We start from the raw sequence: 22,254 nt of genomic DNA on the forward strand, positions 1-22,254 counted from the left end.
TCAGAAAACCAGTCAGTCTCTGGTGTGACCACCATTTGCCTCACGCAGCGCGACACATCTTCTTTGCATAGAGTTGATCAGGCTGTTGATTGTGGCTTGTGGAGTGTTGTCCCACTCCTCTTCAATGGCTGTGCTGGATATTGGTGAGAACTGGAACACACTGTCGTACATGTCGATCCAGAGCATCCCAAACATGCTCAATGGGTGACATCTGGTGAGTATGGAGGCCATGGAAGAACTGGGACATTTTCAGCCTCCAGGAATTGTGTACAGATCCTTGCGATATGGGGTCGTGCATCATCATGCTGAAACATGAGGTGGTGGCAGCGGATGAATGGCACGACAATGGGCCTCAGGATCTCGTCACGGTATCTCTGTGCATTCAAATCGCCATCGATATGATGCAATTGTGCTTGTTGTCCGTAGCTTATTCCTGCCCATAGCCTGTGCTTTACAGGGAACCCATAAGCAGGGCAATGCAAACACACTGGCGAAGTTGTCTTTGCCTGCCTGCCTGGGCAAATGCACTACATTCCTATCATAGGAATGAGGCAGGTAACTTTTAGACCAGATGGCTGCATCTGTACCTCATAATAATTTACATCACTTATGCAAGTAAATGTGTGATAGAAATGGCATAATTTGCTAACGTTAAAAGGTTTATTTTGGAGGATTTTTGCATAATGACAGTCATAACACTGCCAAAGAACGATAACATTAGCTGTTATGAAATGACTCCGCAGGTGTTGCTAACACCTAGCCAACATAAACCTCTTCAAATCAAGAAACTACTTTCACCAGCGAGGTCCAGCTTCATCACAGCTTTCCTGGCTCCATCACAGCCCACTATAACACATTTCAGTATAAGGAGAGAGCTCCACATCCTGTTTGGCTGCCAGTGCATTTAACATTTAGCATTCTGTCCACTTTAGACGGGCCCTAATCAGCATTCCAATCTGGCTATCTGTCGGTCTGTTGATGGGAAGAGCAGTTAGCGAGCTAGCACTAACCGTTTGTGAGAAGAGCAGTTAGCGATTTAGCTATGGGAATATTTGTGTGTTTGTGTTTGAGTGTGCCTCATAGCCGCAGCCGAGCCCAGTGGGACTGTCTGCCAGTAGGAATATCAGTAGGCCGCTGCTCTGTACTGAAGCTAAATAGAGTAAACAGAAGCAGAATGTTCCAAGGAGAAGCCAGCCAAAAGTCAAAAACCCCTTTGAAGCAGAACTGACTGAGTGAAAGTGACACTTAGTTGAAGGCTGCTTAGGAAGGCTACCGCCAGCCAAGGGATAAGGGATACATTGAGACACAAGTAGTCAATTGGAATAGACGTGGGTCTGTATTTGTTAGCAACATGGCTTGGCACTCTTTTCTCTCTTCTCCTTCCTCTGACAGTGTCATATGATGGGTGCCAACACAGAGTACTTGATGTTTTAGGGCTGCACTTCCCAGTGGTATCTCCTTAATGTTTTGTAGGCCTGGTGCCAATACTTTGAAAACGCATCCACATCCTACTTTGGTCCCTTCGCTATCACTGGTTTGGTGTTAAGCTATTCTCTCACCTATTCGAAATAGATTAGATTAAGGATTGCATGAAGGGGTGGAGGAAAGAACATCAGAACAGGGCTATACAGTACAGTACATGGGTCCTCCTATCTCCACTTCCTAGTGCTATTTTCTCTCTGTAACTTGATTGGATTGCGAAAGTTTTCAAAATGGTCCACTTCCTCTCCTTTTCCCCGATTCCTTCCTCCTCCCCTGCATTTGAGTCACACATTATTTCACACTAGCAATTACACCGACGGAGGGAAGCCACCCTCGAATTATACACACACGTCTGGTCTGGGAGTTTGGCAGCCAGCCAGGCTTATGATTGGGCCATGAAAAGTGACCTCACATTTCGGAGGGAAACAAGTTTATCTGCACTAAGCTGAACTGAACTGCAATTTTCATATCTAACAAAACATTTGGGGGATACATAATATGGTTAATATGGTTTTAGAGTGAACTCTCAGTAATGGAAAACTGAGGGCAAGCGCTGCATGACAAAGTACATGACTTGGCATTATCAGTTCACCAGAAGAGTAAACTTAATGTTAACAGTGTGTGTTTTACCCTTCGGAAGGAACTATGCCAAAGACCACTGCCCTACTTGATTGAATATTTCCAGGGTTGCTTCCATCTCGTGGGTGATAATGTGATAAGTGTGTGTTGAGGGAATGTGATTTGATTTAGTGATCCCAGCGTAACCAGTTAATGGACTGACTGTGTGTACATATTTCCAATTTCATACAGCCCTGTTTGTGGTGTGGGGGCATCCATATTTTTATTAGGGAAGGGAATTTCACATGTATTGTATTATAATATATTACACAAGCAGCAAATGAAATTGTAGTCATTGTACTGAATCCGAATGTGTACCAACACTGAAATGACACTGTAGGACTACACTACTAAAAACATGTGTATGTGATTATTATGTAACTACAGTTGTATTAGCAACAATTAGCATAAAGAGGGAACTGTTTCCTACAACATCCCACGCCATATCAAAGAAACCCTAAAAATACTGTTTTTAACCACTGCACAATGTTATTCAGTAGTATCAATATTTTGGCCTTGGAAGTAAAATGCGGTACCACTTTATGCAGTAGCACTAAGCATATTGCCTGATTGGACCACCTTTGATGCTGTCCATTCTACGCCTGACTGAAATCATTCGATACAGAACCAACAGTTAAACACGCACACACACACGAGAGAGAAAGACATGAAAATGACTCACTAAACACATGAAAAAGAGAAACCCATGTTTCTGGCTAAGCCCACACAGATATACCCCTGGGTATGTTTAAAAAGGTTGAAAAAAATGGACAGGGTTTGTCGTGACTGTACATGGGCAGCGGCCAAAAGTAGTGCACTATATAGGGAATAGGGTGCTATTTGGAAAGCACACACAGTATTGATCTGTATACCAAAGGGAATTAACCCGTGTCTCTGTAGGCTGCAGACTGGAGGCTTTTATTAAGTGATAGTTGCCTCACCACATGCTGTCTCTTGGCTGCTGTCACTCAAAAACAGACAACGGTGATTTTTGCTATGACAACCAGTTCACTTCATCTATTGAACTGTGAACAGGTGTTTTTACAATAGAACGGTTTTCAAAGCCTGGACCTATTGATGCGATTGACAATTGTGTAGATAGAAATTGATGTAGGCTAAGGTTAGAGGGAACATAGATGCACATGGGCGCACACACCCACAAGAACGAACACGCATACACAGATTGCCAGGAATCAGTGGTGATGACTTCCCGGTGGGAGCGAACCATGCTGTGAATGGATTTGTGGCCAGAAGCGGTTTCTTTCTTATCAATCAATATGGGGCTGTAACAAGCAACTGACAGCTAAAGTGGTTGGGGACTGATGGTTGGGACTGATTGTGAAAAGGTAAGAGGAAGCTCTGTCAGCCATTACACACCATAATCCCACTGGGGAAGAAGGCAACGGATGTGCCCGAAATGGCACCCTATTCCCTTCATAGTGCACTGATTTTGATCAGATCCCTGTGGGCTTTGGTCACCATTAGGGCACGATAAAGGGAATAGGGTGCATTTGGGACACACCACGAGAAACAGATTTGTCTGAGAGATGGTCCGGTCCGGAGGCCTACCTGTGACCTGCAGCTTGTCCCCTGTGATGTCACACTTCAGGTAGAGGCGTCCCCTCCTCTCGGTGTGGTCCGTCCCGCACATGCTTGGCACGTTCATCACACACTGATTGTGCACATTCATGTCGCAGGCTGAAGGGATGCAGACACACAGGAAGACAGACAGAAAGAGAGAGACAGCATTAAAGAGGTACCAGGAGAGACGGAGAGGCAAACAAACAAAAAAAGTTGGTTTAAGCAAAAACTGATGCTTTATTTATAAAGTCAAAAGGCCAGGTGTTGCTAGGGAATAATTTATATCACAAAACTGATTTCATCCTGAACAAATGGTAACTGTGCTGTTTACATGTGAAAACATGGTACTGTATCTCAAACACCCATCAGCATCTACAGACATAGCCTCAAATCAAATCAAATGTTATCGGTCCCATACACATGGTTAGCAGATGTTAATGCGAGTGTAGCGAAATGCTTGTGCTTCTAGTTCCGACAGTTCAGTAACATCTAACAAGTAATCTAACAATTCAACCCAACAACTACCCAATACACACAAATCCAAAAGGGGTGAATGAGAATATGTACATATAAATATATGGATGAGCGATGGCCGAGCGACATAGGCAAGGTGCATTAGATGGTATAGAATACAGTATATACATATGATATGAGTAATTAAGATATGTAAACATTATTTAAAGTGACTAGTGATCCACTTATTAAAGTAGCCAGTGATTGGGTCTCAATGTAGGCAGCAGCCTCTCTGAGTTAGTGATGGCTGTTTAGCAGTCTGATGGCCTTGAGAGAGAAGCTGTTCTTTAGTCTCTCGGTCCCAGCTTTGATGCACCTGTACTGACCTCACCTTCTGGATGATAGCAGGGTGAACAGGCAGTGGCTCGGGTGGTTGTTGTCCTTGATCTTTTTGGCCTTCCTGTGACATCGGGTGGTGTAGGTGTCATGGAGGGCAGGTAGTTTGCCCCCGGTGATGCGTTGTGCAGACTTCACTACCCTCTGGAGAGCTTTACGGTTGAGGGCGGTGCAGTTGCCGTACCAGGCGGTGATACAGCCTGACAGGATGCTCTCGATTGTGCATCTGTAAAAGTTAGTCAGGGTTTTGGGTGACAAGCCAAATTTCTTCATCCTCCTGAGGTTGAAGAGGCGCTGTTGTGCCTTCACCACACTGTCTGTGTGGGTGGACCATTTCAGTTTGTCTGTGATGTGTACGCAGAGGAACTTAAAACTTTCCACCGTCTCCACTGCTGTCCTGTCGATGTGGATAGGGGGCTGCTCCCTCTGCTGTTTCCTGAAGTCCACGATCATCTCCTTTGTTTTGTTGATGTTGAGTGAGAGGTTGTTTTCCTGACACCACACTCTGAGTGCCCTCACCTCCTCCCTGTAGGCTGTCTCGTTGTTGGTAATCAAGCCCACTACTGTTGTGTCGTCTGCAAACTTGATGATTGAGTTGGAGGCGTGGGTGCACAGGGAGTACGCACCCTTGTTGGGCCCCAGTGTTGAGGGTCAGTGAAGTGGAGATGTTGTTTCCTACCTTCACCACCTGGGGGCGGCCCATCAGAAAGTCCAGGACCCAATTGCACAGGGCGGGGTTGAGACCCAGGGCCTCCAGCTTGATGATGAGCTTGGAGGGTACTATGGTGTTGAATGCTGAGCTGTAGTCAATGAACAGCATTCTTACATAGGTATTCCTCTTGTCCTAGATGGGATAGGGCAGTGTGCAGTGCGATGGCCATTGCATCGTCAGTGGACCTGTTGGGGCGGTAAGCAAACTGAAGTGGGTCTAGGGTGGCCGGTAAGGTGGAGGTGATATGATCCTTGACTAGCCTCTCAAAGTACTTCATGATGACAGAAGTGAGTGCTACGGGGCGATAGTCATGTGGGGGACAGCAGACTGGGGTAGGGAGTGAATGAACAGGTCCGTAAACACACCAGCCAGCTGGTCTGCACATGCTCTGAGGAAGTGGCTAGGGATGCTGTCTGGGCCAGCAGCCTTGCGAGGGTTAACACATTTAAATGTTTTACTCACGTCAGCCACGGAGAAGGAGAGGGGGGGGGGGCGCAGTCCTTGTTAGTGGGCTGCGACGGTACTATCCTCAAAGCGGGAAAAGGTGTTTAGTTTGTCTGGAAGCGTGACATCAGGTGTCTGTGACGTGGCTGGTTTTCTTTGTGTAGTCCGTGATTTCCTGTTGACCCTGCCACATACGTCTTGTGTCTGAGCCTTTGAATTGCGACTCCACTTTGTTCCTGTACCGGCATTTTGCTTGTTTGATTGCCTTGCGGAGGAAATAACTACACTGTTTATATTCAGCCATATTTCCAGACCTCTTTCCATGGTTAAACACGGTGGTTTGCGAGTTCAGTTTTGCCCGAATGCCACCATCCATCCGCGGTTTCTGGTTAGGGTAGGTTTTAATAGTCACAGTGGGTACATCGCCAATGCACTTCCTAATAAACTGACTCACCGAGTCACCGTATAGGTCGATGTTGTTCTCTGAGGCTGACCGGAACATATCCCATATTGCCTCTAGTCTATAACATGGCAACACCCAATTAAAAACAAATGATGATAACCTAATTTGCAGTAGGATTAGAACAGCCAGCATGTGCCAAACTCAATTTCCAACCATAACCTAATCCCTGTTTATATATAGCCCTGAGTCATAATTAGTGTTACACGCCAGCTCTGGTGAAGAGATATCATGTACTATTTACCATTGAATTAAAGTCATTTGTGCTTTATCACATATGAAAATCATAAACTTGAGGGAATTGTACTAATAAAGGCCTGCAGCAGCTTTGATAATGTATATTTAAAGATCTCTGGATAGAGTGAATCGTGTGTGGGTTTCAGAGGGGAAACGTCTGGAAGGAATGGACAGAAAACGGAAATGCAGTTTTAAATAATGGAAATCCTCATTGGGCAATATTACAGAATTGTAATTGAACTTCATTGTGTCCTGTGCAGTACGAGCGACAACAATAAAGTTAGGTTTAAATATACTTTGAACACATCTAAAGCCTTGTTTCCATTGGAACTTTGAAATCAACCCGGGTTGGGCCTTGGTGGGCCAGCTCATATCGTGTTTCCACTGCTTCCAGAATTTAGAAATGATGTCATGTTGCTAGGTAGCCAGCTACCAACATTTTGTAGAAAGTCCTTTTGCTACAACTAGCTAGATAACTAGCCAGCAAGCACGATGTTGAAGAAAGAATTTAATTCATCCTCACCACGCTGTAACTAACGTTACCCCATACTCCTGCCAGTGCTTGCCAGACTCAGAGCCATGTATTCATTAGGAACAAAAATATAAATGCAACATGCAACAATTTTACTGAGTTACAGTTGAAATAAGAAGGTTAGTAAATTGTAATACATTCATTAGGCATTAATCTATGGATTTCACATGACTGGGAATACAGATATGCATGTTGGTCACAGATACCTTAAAAAATATATATATGCCTCACAATTACCTCAGGATCTCGTCACGGTATCTCTGTGCATTCAAATTGCCATTGGTAAAATGCAATTGTGTTTGGTGCCTGTCCATACCATAAACCCACCGCCACCATGGGGCACTCTGTACACAACGTTGACATCAGCAAACCTTCTCGCCCACCCATTCCCATACATGTGGTCTGCAGTTGTGAACCCGGTTGGAGGTACTACCAAATTCTCTAAAATGAGGTTGGAGGCGGCTTATGATAGAGAAATTAACATTAAATTATCTGGTAACAGCTCTGGTGGACATTCCTGCAGTCAACATGCCAATTGCACGCTCCTTCAAAACTTGAGACATCTATGGCATTTTGGTGTGTGACAAAACAGCACATTTCAGAGCTGCCTTTTATTGTCCCCAGTACAAGGTGGACTTGTGTAATGATCATGCTGTTTCATCAGCTTCTTGATATGCCACACCTGTCAGGTGGATGGATTATCTTGGCAAATGAGAAATGCTCACTAACAGGGATGTAAACACATTTGAGCAAAAACATTTTAGAGAAATACGTTTTTTTAGGCATTTGGAACATTTCTGGGATCTTTTATTTCAGCTCATGAAACATGGGACCAACACTCTACATTTTTGTTCAGTGTAGCTTGCTAGCTAGCTAACCAAGAAAACCAGATGACATCAGTGGGTGGATCAACCGCGATGGGTGTAACATCAGTGCTTCACTATTGGTTAGATTGGCCATAGCCAGGTGCACCGCGTGTCCGCTTAAGGTTTATATCGCAGGTTGTGTATAGAGATCCCCAGTCTATGTGGATGGAGAGATACATTACTCACTCTCACACTTCATCCCCTGGTGGATGAGACCGTACAGGAGAGAGCCACAGTGGTCGCAGAAAGTGGGGCTGCCATAGGTGTGGATCTTAAACTTGTGCTTGGTTCTGGGGTCCTGCAAAGACAAAAGAGACATGGTGAGCAGTTAGTTAAGTATGATCATGTATAATACGCAGTACGATCGGAGTGGTATGCCACAGAAAGAAAAGGTACCCAAAACATGAAGGTAGAGTTCGAAAAAAATGTTTTATTAACTCCAGTCTGTACGGTTCAAGTTCCTTTTCCACAGATACAGTAATGACGGAAAAGCTGTTCAACTGAGCCAGACATGGCAGGATATGAAAAATATATGAGAGTAATAATTGGAGTCGATACATGAGATAACATGAGATGAGTCTGCGCTAGTCATTTCATTTGAATGAAAAACTTTTAAAGTCTATATAAAGAATGTTCTACAGCACTGGCTTGACAAAGTATATTTCTATGAGGAAAAGAAGCAAAAATGAAAAGAATTAGACAAGGCTACGGGCAAAATCATTTCTGCAAGGACTGTTGCAATATTCAAATAGGGCCATTTTTACAGAATTCAAAATGAGAGGATATTGTACTTTTCTAAATAGAACCATCACAATCTCCAAACCTCTAATTCTATTTTGCACTGACTGGCTGCTGTTAAATGGTCTGTAAAAATGTAATAAAAAGCTGTCAAAAGCATGTCCCGCAGGCTCAGAAATTCCAGCGCTGATTGTGCATTGATTGAAATCGGCACGCTTGCTTTTTAAATTTGTATCAACCGCTCATACGTGGACCAATACCCACGTGTCCAATGAATTAACTTCAGCCACACTTGAGGTGAAAATCCAACGTCTACAGTAGGTCAATCACTGTTGACTGATTGTCTGAGCCACAGCCATGGCTGCACCTTATGTTACAGTTGGAGTTTTTATTAGCTGGAACTGATCTACAGTACTCTTAGTGCAACTCCTACATACTGTATACAATGCCTTCAGAAAGTATTCACACCCCTCGACCTTTTTCACATTTTGTTGTGTTACAAAGTGGGATTAAAATTAATTTAATTGTCATTTTTGGTCAATGATCTACATAAAATACTCTGTAATGTGAAAGTGGAAGAACATTTAGAAAATTAATTTAGGATTGACATAAAGGGGTTGAATATTTATTGACTGAAGACATTTCAGCTTTACATTTTTTGGGGGGAAAAAGTAAAGGGGTGTGCATACTTTCTGAAGGCACTGTACTGCGACATACAAAGAAATGGAACAGTGACTTTGTAGCAGTAGTGTACACAACATTCTATTCCGAACTGGTAATAGCAGCAAAAACAGTCTACAACTGTACATACCAATAAGCTTTGCTGTAATTGGGTGAAAATGTGTCACTCTGTAATTGGTTTGTGTGAGGCAAAGTGCAACAGACCATGGCCTTCATGTATCAGTTCAGTACCTTGCTAATACACAACCCCGTCCTCCAGGCGATGCTGGTGCATTTTAAATCAGTCTCATACACTGTTAATGATTTGGTATACATTGTGAGAATTTTTTTTTTTTTAATGGAGATTCACAGTGTATCAATCTGTTTCAAAGAGAGTAGGTGAGAAACTGATTGGATGACTAACAGACGTCAGAAAAGTCGAGGATAGATATTATGCACCGATGTTGACTTGGGGTTTCACTAGAGTTGTAGACATGTTCTAGTAATGTATAGCATTATAAAATAACATGTTTGAACTGACGTCAGTAGACACAGATCTAGGATCAGCTTTCACTCCTCAAACTGGAACTTCAACAATTGGAGGAAAAACAAAACACTGATCTTAGAGCAGTGTATACGGGCAACTTCATCCTACTACACTATTTTTCCAAAGGAGAAAATACCCAAACAATCCTTAGTGAATGGTTGGTTACTACGGTCACTGACATGACAACATGGGTCATAATAGGATACGAAGTGCTCAAAGAGCTCAAATGAGTAGTAATTTACTCCTCTATATTTCATACTTGCAGGCCGCGGTTGACTGACACAGAGAGCGTTGGGCACCTTTGCCTTGTTTCCCTCTACAATGAGCCATGCGTGTATCAAAGCAGTAGACTTCTGACACCGTATTATCTTCTGACATGATTATCTCTCCCTGCTTATCATTGGATCATCAAGGACAGCTCTGAAGTCAGTATACAGCCCTCCAACAGCCATCTGCAACACCTGGATAGGTGTTGCTGTGAAACTGATCTCAGACCAGAGCCGGAGCGTTATTGAGGCCCAAAGAGCATTGTGTGCCAATGTAATCTACCTCTAAGATCAAATAGGATAATATGTCCAAGATCAAATAGGAGTGTTGCCCTTAGGGAGCATGGTGAACAAAGATAAAAAGGTCTAAGCAAGTGTAAGAGATCAGAAGGAGAGAAAACACGTCTCTTTATCGGTCACCCCTACAAACAGTATTGCAGCCTATCATAGTTCAGTATGGTAGAGCATGGTAGACTCCCTGGAGAAGTAGTAGTACATATAGAGTACGAACAGCTTCACTATGGTGTCTGGTTTTGTGTTATAATCGCCAAACGTGACCATATATTTACATAGCGGTGTTAACAGCCCCTATTTAGAATCAGGCCAACGGTACAGCTTTACGAGACGCAACACCTCATCAGATCCTTGTCCGTACTGGAGTTTGGATAGTCAAATCACGGCAATTATCATAAGGACTCACTTTTATATCCACGGAGAACAGGAAGTTAGAAATAACAGAGTTAGTCCTACAGGGGCCGGTCAGAACAGAGGATGCCGAGCTTCGCTGGAAACGAAATCTATTGCAAATCCTTTGCCCATCGTAAGAACGTAATGACTGAAATAAATAAATAAAACCGTATAAAAGATAGAAGTAAAGTCAATTACGATGTTCAAAGAGATGTTGATAATACCGGCATTAAAGGGATCATGAGATAGTGATATAGTAAAGAAGATGATGAGATGGGGCTCTACATGGAGAAAATCTACTTCACACCTACAGGCTGTGGCGTCATGAAACCGTGTCAGCCGGTTACTGTCATGTAAAAGAGTGCCGGGCCCACGGTAATTGACCGCTAATTAACATAAACACATGCTGCTGATGTGAGCCTTTGCAACATGTACTTTTAAAATAGTATAATAAATCAATTGAATATACGCCATCACAATAAATCCACAATTTATTTTAGGCAGGTCTAAAGAATCATTATTATATGAAGAAAATGTATTTCAGAAGAACAGAATATGAGTTGGCCTGTATGTTATCTGGCTATACGCCATGCCATAGGCTGTAGTCTTGTTCATTTAGCATGTTGAGCATTAAAGTGATCATTTGGAAAAAGGTCCTATATGCTAGATTTAGAGTTACTTGGCAACTTTACTTGTGAATGATACAAACCTTAGAATGTCTTCGAAATCAAGATACGGGCTGCATGATGCGACTATAGGCTACTGCTGATTTGAGAAAGTTGCAAAAAAAGTATGCACTCTGTTACTTGCCTCAGGCTGCACAAGCTGTTCCTCTCATCAAGTGATCATATTCTCACCCATCAGACTATTCACTATTTAATCTTGTCTTTACTAATATGTAAAACTAGTTTTGATTTAGAATGGCCCATTATCCGCCCAAACTCTGTATGCCATGGGCTCTCCAACCTTGTTCCCGCAGCTACCCAGTGTTTAATTTAGGAAACCAAGTGAAATCTGTTCGGGGAACATGGATAGTAACATACTTTCGCAACGAAACATATTTCAGCACCTCTGCACGCTCGATAAATGAATAAAGGAGAAAGAGGAGGAGATGGACATGAACGCTGGTGAGATATTCTGTATAGCTAAAAGGTAATGTGTCACCCAATTCATTATTAAAATTCCCTATTACTAGGCTATTCAAAATCGCCCTGCACAATCAATGAGCCTAGGGCTATACGTTCTCTCCCAGACTTGTGGATAGAAATGCTGGAGCGTAGCATAAGGTTGCCTAGCCAGTCCATCCAGTATGCATGAAAATACAGCCCACACTCAAAGGCCATTACTCGAATTTGTTTGATTTTGGAGTCTAGACTAGACCAATTATGCACCAAAGACATCTTAAATCAGTTTAGCTTGATTTTTTTCTGCCGTGCATAGGCTATGTATTGTATAACGGCACAATCATTGGGCTCATGCATAAGCCCTATTATACTTATGGGTGTTTTGAATGAATCATCACCTTAGAAAGCACTGTCCATTTCGTTGCGTTAGGCTTCGAAACAACCTCCACAATGACCACTCTTCACACTCACTTTCAACCTGCTGTTGGACACCTTTCTTCAAATTGATCACAGTGAGGTGAGTTTTGAAAACATTGATTATTCTTTGATGATGTTTGATGTGATTTTTGATTGCATTTGCAGTGATGTCAGAGTAGTTAGAGGGCCAATAGAGCCCTGAGTACCAGGCCGTTAGCGACCTGATGGTCGTTAGCAAGTTGGGTACTACCAAAGCATGTCCAGTGTGCATAACAGGAAATTACCGTGACTCAATGGTCACGTGGAATTTGACTGCGGTCATGACTCATGACTGCCGGTGTGGTGGTAATAAAAGGTCACCACAACAGCCCTACCTACAATATGTTGTAGTACTACGGTACTACAGTCTACGGTAGCCCTTACCCTAAAAAGGGAATGGTCTCCTCAGTATGTGGTTTGAAAGTTTTTTTCCTCATCAATCTTTTTGACAAATCAAAAACAGGTTTTTGCCATAAAGGCCTGATTGGTGGGGTGCTGCAGAGATGTTTGTCCTTCTGTAAGATTCTCCAATCTCCACAGAGGAACTCTGGAGCTCTGTCAGAGTGACCATCAGGTTCTTGGTCACCTCCATGACCAAGGCCCTTCTCCAGATCTGTGCCTCGGCACAATCCTGTCTCGGAGCTCTACGGATAATTCCTTCAACCTCATGTCTTGGTTTTTGCTCTGACATGAACTGTCAACTGTGGGACCGTATATAGACAGGTGTGCCTTTCCAAATCATGTCCAATCAATTAAACTTACCAAGGTTGGTCAATGGAAAGAGGATGCACCTGAGCTCAATTTTGAGTCTCAAATAAAAAGGTCTGAATGTAAATAAAGTATTTCTGTTTATACATTTCTAAAAACCTGTTTTCACTTTGTAATTATGGGGTATTGTGTATAGATTGATGAGGAAACATGTAATTTAATTCATTTTATAATAAGGCTGTAACGTAACAAAATCTGGAAAAAGGTCAAGGGGTCTGAATACTTATACTTAACCTATAAAGGGTAATGTCTATTTTACAGCTTACTTTGCTGTTGAACTATGAAATGAAAGAGTGTAATGCATGCCTATAAACTCTGAAGCGCAATGTTATAACCGTAGAATAAGGAATTAAAGTACTAAGTAACTTATTAATAGGATCTCTTTGGTGACAACATTCACGTTTACGTGTTGCAGTCAGTTGCTTCAATGATGCAGTCATTTGTTTCAACGCAACAATCTAATTCCATTGACTTGCCTGTCACATTTATGAACTCAGTTTCTTGCTCGCAGGTCCTTTCGTTTTTCAATACCGCAATGTTTTATAGATGAGAAAACATTCCAGCTATCGCTCGACTGAATCTCCCTTTGGGGCAATTTCTAAAGTAAATAGGTGGCACAATCTCTACCTTGGACAAATGTGGGAGATGGTAAGTAAAGTCGCATGTCCTATCTTGCACATAGTCTCCTGAAGAAACAAAGGCCAAATGTAAATACAGTAGAGAGCTGTTATCTCTTTCTGTAGCCTGTGCTGGATTGAGGCGATGTCAGATGCCACAGGAATAGTGGATCATGGCATTGCAATAGAATAGCAAGCTGAGATCTAGTTGTTATGTGATGTGGTTGGAGGCCTGATGTAAACAGCATATCAGCATCATGGAAGGGAGTGCATTGAAAGTTGCGTTTATGTGTACACATGTTACTAATTGTATGAAAAATGGCACATTGAAAGTACACATATGGAAAATGGAAAATCTGATCTGATATTCATTAGCGGCGTGCATTACAGTCCCTACGCATAATCCATACTCAATTGGAGAATAATGCCAACTGTGTGTCACTCACTCACAGCCGAAGCGTCAACTGAATTGAACTGTCAATATGCCATGACTAGGACTATGCCTCAGTACTCAAACTGCATGGATTCATTCATATTGCCCATGCATTCAACAGTGTGTTTTTTTTCTCTATTTCAGCCATAAGCCTCTTTTAGAGAGTCTAATTCAATTTGAAGTGGATTTGCATTGAGAACCCCATCCAGACTACCCCTTTGCAATGAATTCCATTTGATGTGAACACAAGGCTGTTTATAAAACTGGAAACCTCTCGGAGCGCTGCTCTCTTTTCCAGGAAAGTGGGGATAAACGTATGCTCCCGCTGAAGGAAGCTCGGGAAACGCAGCCAAAAATATCTCCTCAGTTCCTTGAGACACAATCTTACACTGTCTGCCAAAAAGGAAACACACTTAATGAAAGAAGAGGGAGAGAAAGGGAAGGACGCTATACAGTGAGGGGGAAAGTATTTGATCCTCTGCTGATTTTGTACGTTTGCCCACTGATAAAGAAAGGATCAGTCTATAATTTTAATGGTAGGTTTATTTGAACAGTGAGAGACAGAATAACAACAAAAATATCCAGAAAAACGCATGTCAAAAATGTCATAAATTGATTTGCATTTTAATTAGGGAAATAAGTATTTGACCCCCTCTCAATCAGAAAGATTTCTGGCTCCCAGATGTCTTTTATACAGGTAACGACCTGAGATTAGGAGCACACTCTTAAAGGGAGTGCTCCTAACCGCAGCTTGTTACCTGTAAAAAAGACACCTGTCCACAGAAGCAATCAATCAATCAGATTACAAACTCTCCACCATGGTCAAGACCAAAGAGCTCTCCAAGGATGTCAGGGACAAGATTGTAGACCTACACAAGGCTGGAATGGGCTACAAGACCATCGCCAAGCAGCTTGGTGAGAAGGTGACAACATTTGGTGTGATTATTCGCAAATGGAAGAAACACAAAAGAACTGTCAATATCCCTCGGCCTGGGGCTCCATGCAAGATCTCACCTCGTGGGGTTGCAATGATCATGACAACGGTGAGGAATCAGCCCAGAACTACACGGGAGGATCTTGTCAATGATCTCAAGGCAGCTGGGACCATAGTCACCAAGAAAACAATTGGTAACACACTATGCCGTGAAGGACTGAAATCCTGCAGCGCCCGCAAGGTCCCCCTGCTCAAGAATACATATACATGCCTGTCTGAAGTTTGCCAATGAACATCTGAATGATTCAGAGGACAACTGGTGAATGTGTTGTGGTCAGATGAGACCAAAATGGAGCTCTTTGGCATCAACTCAACTCGCCGTGTTTGGAGGAGGAGGAGGAATGCTGCCTATGACCCCAAGAACACCATCTCCACTGTCAAACATGGAGGTGGAAACATTATGCTTTGGGAGTGTTTTTCTGCTAAGGGGACAGGACAACTTCACCGCATCAAAGGGACGATGGACGGGGCCATGTACCGTCAAATCTTGGGTGAGAACATCCTTCCCTCAGCCAGGGCATTGAAAATGGGTCGTGGATGGGTATTCAAGCATGACAATGACCCAAAACACACGGCCAAGGCAACAAAGGAGTGGCTCAAGAAGAAGCACATTAAGGTCCTGGAGTGCCCTAGCCAGTGTCCAGACCTTAATCCCATAGAAAATCTGTGGAGGGAGCTGAAGGTTCGAGTTGCCAAACGTCAGCCTCGAAACCTTAATGACTTGGAGAAGATCTGCAAAGAGGAGTGAGACAAAATCCCTCCTGAGATGTGTGCAAACCTGGTGGCCAACTACAAGAAACGTCTGACCTCTGTGATTGCCAACAAGGGTTTTGCCACCAAGTACTAAGTCATGTTTTGCAGAGGGGTCAAATACTTATTTCCCTCATTAAAATGCAAATCATTTTATAACATTTTTGACATGCGTTTTTCTGGATTTTTTTGTTGTTATTCTGTCTCTCACTGTTCAAATAAACCTACAATTAAAATTATAGACTGATCATTTCTTTGTAAGTGGGCAAACGTACAAAATCAGCAGGGGATCAAATACTTTTCCCCCCAATGTACATCTTTTTGATGGGTGATCGAGAGCTAAGCAGGGAGGTAATGATGTGATTCACTCTGGAATTCATCCTTGGTGTCACAGTGACACTTGGTCCGGCCTGAGGACTCTTGGACACTCCAATAGAGCTGAGTGATATCGACAAATATCTATATCAAGATAAATTGCCTGAATTGATGCGATAACGTTAAATAGAACAATACGTTTATAACATTACTGTGCACCACAGTTTCTTTAATGATCCTTTAAACTACTACTACTACTACCACCTGGCTGTAGCCATCAATTGTCCTGTTAAAAACTGCACATTGTAGCCAAGTTATTTCATTTCAAACTTCACATTTCTCTAGCATAGGCTACGTATTGCAATGAACGATATCAGCAAAACGCCTGCGATAAGGGATCGGAATGGTCGGCGTCGATCATTTTCGGTTTATCGTCCCAGCTCTACTCCCCAAGCTGTCTCACCTCTCCAGCTGTCTCACATTACAGTTGGAATTAACTGGGCACCTTGGCACTCCATCCCCTTGTCGTGTTGGATGATACATTAAGTCCCCGGAATAAAAGTGTCTGAGTGAGTGTTTGTATTTTAATTGCATTGTCGTCTCCTGCTTCTCACTCTCACGGCAAACACCCCTTAATTAGCTGTCCGCACTGTGTTTTCGGCGAAGCAGACCAGGCTGGTTAAAAGGAGAGCGAGCGAGTGAGCGAGAGAGATACACAGCAAGACAGAGGCAGGCAGAGAGAGAGAGAGAGAGAGAGAAAAAGGGTTGTCGCGCCAGCTGCAGTTACTCATGTCCACCCACGCATATCTGATCCTGAAGGATTATCCACTTGTGTTCCATCCATTGCCTTGTTCTCTCCTTCCAAGGAACGAATAAGAGGAGGGGAGGAGAGTTCTGCTGTAGAGGAATTTATCTATTGTTTTTATCTCTGGTCACGTAGGTTAGCATGGGTAAAGAAAACGCTTGCAGACTGAGGTCAGGATTTCACTTCACAAGAAAGTTAACAGGACGCCTAGAGTAAAGTTATAAAGAGAGACTGTGAAATCCTCATTGTGGATATAAATGTGTTATCTTTTAATATGAATATATATTAGCTAGCTTTTGTCATTCAGCTGCGTGTTAACAATTCCCCGTGACAGATATGCAAGGCACTACATAAATGGTTACTGGTGAGAGACACGATGTCCCAGACTTTGGCCGTATTACCTCTAAACCAGTACATCTGACCAGAGGACAGTGGGGAATGTGGATTGTGGGACTGGGGACCCACCTCTGTGGCCAGTCTCTCATTAGGATCTAATTGGGCCTTTCGCCTTGGCCATTCATGTCAGACCTTGTGCTACGTTATAGTGCAGGGTTTCCCAAACTCGGTCCTGGGGCCCGCGCTGGGTGCACGTTTTGGTTTTGCCCTAGCACTACAAATTTGAATCAATTAACCAACTCATCATCAAGCTTTGATTATTTGAATCGGCTGTGTAGTGCCCCCAGGAGTTTGGGAAACACTGCAATAGTGTAGCATTTAGCGTAGCATTCTGGGTGTATCGGGTTACAGGGTTATAGGAGACGATTGACTGGTTTGTACAGGGAAAAAGTCATTACAGCTAGATGGAGGAACAACATCAGCATGGATCTTGGCTGAGCAAAGTAGCGGACAAATTGGATCTTAATTGAGATGGATGTCAAAAACGATCTATGGCTGCAACCGATGGCTACGCTTGAGATTATATTGCACAATGGGAAACACATTAATGGAAAAAAATATATTAAAATCAATTTGCATGCTAACTTAGTTTTTCTATTTTTAGCGAATCGATGCCCATTTTGCGCTTGGACATAGTGGTCCTCTCATCCGCAAGTTAATGAGAGAGGCTGGAGAGAAGTGTGCGCGACCCGGACCAACCTGGCAAATAAGGTGTGTGTGTGTGTGTGTGTGTGTGTGTGTGTGTGTGTGTGTGTGTGTGTGTGTAGCCCGGAGGTAGGTGACAGCATTACATCAGCTAGTAATGAGACACAGTGAGCTGGGATCATCAAATCTGACCTGCTCCCGAATTGGATTTAACCCATTATGCCTACGCTCATCCTGGGGAACTACTGGGTATGCAGGCTTTTGGACCGGACCTAACATTATAACACACCCGATTCAGCTAAGCAACGTTCTGATATACAGAAAGTACTCACACACCTTGACTTTTCCCGCATTTTGTTGTGTTACAGGGTGGGATTAAAATTGATTAAATTGAGATTTTGTGTCACTGGCCTACACAGAATTACCCATAATGTCAAAGTGGAATTCTGTTTTTAGACATTTTAAGTCAATAAGTATTCAACCCCTTTGTTATGGCAAGACTAAATAAGTTCAGGAGTAAACATTTGCTTAAAAAGTCACAAACTGCATGAACTCACTCTGTGTGCAATAATATGTCTACCCAGACTATTTGGGTCGTTTAAGGGCTCACGGTAGCCGGCTAGCCTCGGACCAACAACATTGTAGTTACTTCACAATACTAACCTAAATGACAGTGAAAAGAAGGACCAGTACAGAAGGAGTGCACAGAATAAATATATTCCAAAGCATGCACCCTGTTTGCAATAAGGCACTAAAGTAAAACTGCAAGAAATGTGGCAAATAAATAAACTTTATGTCCTGAATACAAAGGGTTATGTTTGGGGAAAATCCAACACAACACCACGAGTTGTGTCTTCATATTTTCAAGCATGGTGGTGGCTGCATGTTATGGGTATGCTTGTCATCAGCAAGGACTAGGTACTGTTGTTTTTTGGGACAAAAATAAACAAAATAGAGCTAAGCACAGGTAAAATCCTAGAGAAAAACCTGGTTCAGTCTTCTTTCCAACAGACACTGGGAGACAAATTGACATTTCAGCAGAAAAATAACCTAAAACACAAGGCCAGATATATACTGGAGTTGCTTACCAAAACGACTGAGTGGCATAGTTACTGTTTTGACTTAAAATCGTCTTGAAAATCTATTGCAAAAATGGCTGTCTAGCAATGATCAACAACCAACATGATCAACAACCAACTTAAAAGACTAATGTGCAAATATTGTACAATCCAGCTGTGCAAAGCTCTTACAGGACTTATATCCAGAAAGACTCACAGCTGTAATCGCTGCCAAAGGTCATTCTAACATATGTCAACTCAGGGGTGTGAATACTTGTGTAAATGATATATTTCTGTATTTTCGTTGTAATAACTAATAATAGATGGGTGAGAGAAAAACATCTATTTCATGCATTTTGAATTCAGGCTGTAACACAACACAATGTGGAATAAGTCACGGGGAGTGAATACTTTGTGAAGGTACTGTAGCTACTATGGAAAAAATGCAATAGTGCCACTATAATAGTATATTAACATTTCATGGCTTATATAGACAATCAAAGAGTACTTAAAAGGAAGACTCGGCAATATGACGTAGATGTACAAAGCAAACAGCAGCCGTGTGCCAACAACTAAGAGCGTTGAAGCGGAAGCTAAACTTCTCCGCCGTTTCGGTCCCGTTGCTACCACACTGTGACAACGTGAAGGGAACCTGTGCAAATGCTGTGTGTGACTGTGTGAGAGTCTTGCATCTCGCTCATCGCAATATCTACGGTGCTGCCCATGGCAACGTTCACTTCGCTGAGTCTACCGTTAAGCCGCAAAGACGAAGAGGGCCAATCTCCAGACAATTTACCATAAGGAAATAAAAAGCTCTCTCATTCTGAGAAAATGTGAGTAATAGTGAGGATATAAACAGTGATTGGCCGTTCTTTTAGGGGAAATGAAAGTACATACAAACACAACCTCTAGATGATGATGGTGACGCATTGATAAAAATGACTTGGTCATACTGAATAGGCCAAAGACCCAGGAGGCGAAAAACGATTTAAAATGCAGGCAATCAACAGTGGAAAAACATCTGATCACATCAGAAGGGCTTTTTTTTTGTTTTTATATACAACAACATGGTTGTCTATTTCCTTCTTCACTCTGTTCATCTCTGTGCAGTGAAGGCCTGTCTGTTTTGCAGAAGCAGGCCTACAGTTCTAGCCTACAGCTACATGGCTGTATTCTTATATATTCATAAAAAACGTGATTAAAATGTCAATACATTGTGTAGTTTCTTGCTTGCTGGATGAGAGGTATCGGCTTTCATTGGACTACCTTAAATCAAGTAAGTGTAAGTGTGTGTGTGTGTGTGTGTGTGGTGACTGACGAGCGGGGCTATCTGTGGCATTGAATCGCAGATCAAAAAGAGTCGAGGGCATTAGCTGATCAAACGGCTGTCGAGGCCGAGTGGGGAGGTAGATGAAAACAGACGCCGCCGCCGCCACAGCCACGCTGTCGGAACCAGTCGCTAATTAGCAGGCCTGATGCACTTCCTCTCTTAGCGTTTCCTAATTAGCGCAGCTTAATTAGCGCTGCCATCGCCAACCAGCGCTGGTTAATTACCCATCTGCCGGGGCGGTGCAGCAGGGCATCCCCCCAAAAAAGGGGGGCGGGTGGGGGCTCAGATGATGTCAGCAAGTCTGCGGGGGCGGGTGGGGGCTCAGATGATGTCAGCAAGTCTGCGGGGGCGGGTTGGGGTGAGGAGATGGTTGGGATCTTCCAATTTTTCACTATAATACTGTACATTAGTGATACATTCAACATGCCTGGATGAGGAAGTTCATGACTTGAGGAGCTTACTAGAATGTTATTGTCAACTTAAGACTAAAAATGGTCTTGTTGATTACACATCATACAACAAGAGAAGAATAATACTTCAAACTAAACTAAAGGGTATAAAATAGATTGGCATAAATCAGATGATTCCATTCATAGAGACTTCCAAAACAAACCACACTTCCACCAAGCCCTCCATGTCCCCCCCCCCCCCCCCCTTTACAGCTAGTTGATTGACGGTCCCGTAAGCTGTGGAATCACTGACCACGGCCGTGATAGCCATATATAAATACAATGATCCATTCACTAACTCTCCCCTCGACAGAGCTCATCTATCAGCGGCGTGGCTGTTGGTAGCAGCTGCTGTCGTCAGCTCCGAGGCTAGCCGGTTACCGTGTGCCCTTCTTAAAAGACCCAAAGACCCTCGAGCTATGCCAACGGGGAGGCTTTGCAAGGCTAGCATTGTGCACTAACCACTGTGCAAACCTGAGGCAGACGCGGTTAGCGGTAGCGCTAACAGAACAGGGCCATTGTAAAGAGTGTTGATCCGGTCACCAGGGGTCATGTGTTGCCTATTGAGCGTATCATCGATCCGTTCCAGTCGGAAGGCAGTGGCAGTGTCCCAAATGGCACCCTCTTCCCTATATAGTCCCCTACTTTTGACCAGAGTTGCCTCAAAAGTAGGGCAGTAAAATGGGAATAGGGCACCATTAGAGACGTATCCAGTTTGACAAGCAGCCAATCCGTCCTTTGAAATACCTGATAAAGTGGGGTGGCTGTTATGTTCTATTCACTTTAGATCAAAAGGTCTTTCCAACATCAATGGAGTCCGTAGCAGTAGGAGTCTTCTACTGTAGGTCTACCAGTAAGCACATTCAATAATATATCCCCCATCCCCTCTCATAAGAGACAGCAGTGGAAAATAAAGATAGGGACAGATACAATGATAGATGGAAAGAGAAAGGGAAGAAGGGAGAGAGAGACAGAGAGACAGAGAGAATAATGGTGTGTTTGGCAGGTCATTTTGGGCTAGAGTGGGGTATCAGTCATTCAAGTGTTTGCTCTCTTTCCATCCCCATCCTATCTCTGTAATCAGTCTGGCTCCTCTGGGCAGGTAACTGCAGTCTCAGCCAATCGTTAGGGCTCTTACTGGGAGTCGAGGGTGACCAACCTCCACTCTGGGCCAATTAGGGGAGGTCCTCTAAGACTGCTATCGGCATGTACTATCATCCCCACTCACTCACAATACTGCATTACAACCCAATCACGCCCACACACTTTTCCACTGGAGGACCTAAACAACACTCAGAACATGGCCCTGGACAAGAAGTAGTGCTGGAGCCAATATCAATCAGATTTGAATGGAAATCAAGCGTGCATTGCAATGTCAGAATGGGGGTTGTTGGATATTGAGTGCAATTTCAAGTGAACTCACACAGGAATTTCA

The 22,254-nt window shown here is 43.2% G+C and overlaps 1 protein-coding gene across 3 annotated transcripts in view; it reads right to left on the bottom strand.

Annotated features, from left to right (window-relative positions):
• LOC115208609 (protein kinase C alpha type) overlaps nt 1-22,254 on the bottom strand; it is a 214,987-nt gene that overhangs the window by 85,964 nt on the left and 106,769 nt on the right. For all 3 annotated transcript variants that reach the window (XM_029776804.1, XM_029776803.1, XM_029776805.1), the window contains exons 4-5: nt 7,968-8,079; nt 3,670-3,798 (exon numbers count right to left, since the gene is read on the bottom strand). In XM_029776804.1, coding sequence (XP_029632664.1) covers nt 3,670-3,798; nt 7,968-8,079 — 241 coding nt within the window. The remainder of the gene's footprint in view (nt 1-3,669; nt 3,799-7,967; nt 8,080-22,254) is intronic.

This window comes from Salmo trutta, chromosome 14, assembly GCF_901001165.1.
Source record: "Salmo trutta chromosome 14, fSalTru1.1, whole genome shotgun sequence".
NCBI classification, from domain to species: domain Eukaryota; kingdom Metazoa; phylum Chordata; class Actinopteri; order Salmoniformes; family Salmonidae; genus Salmo; species Salmo trutta.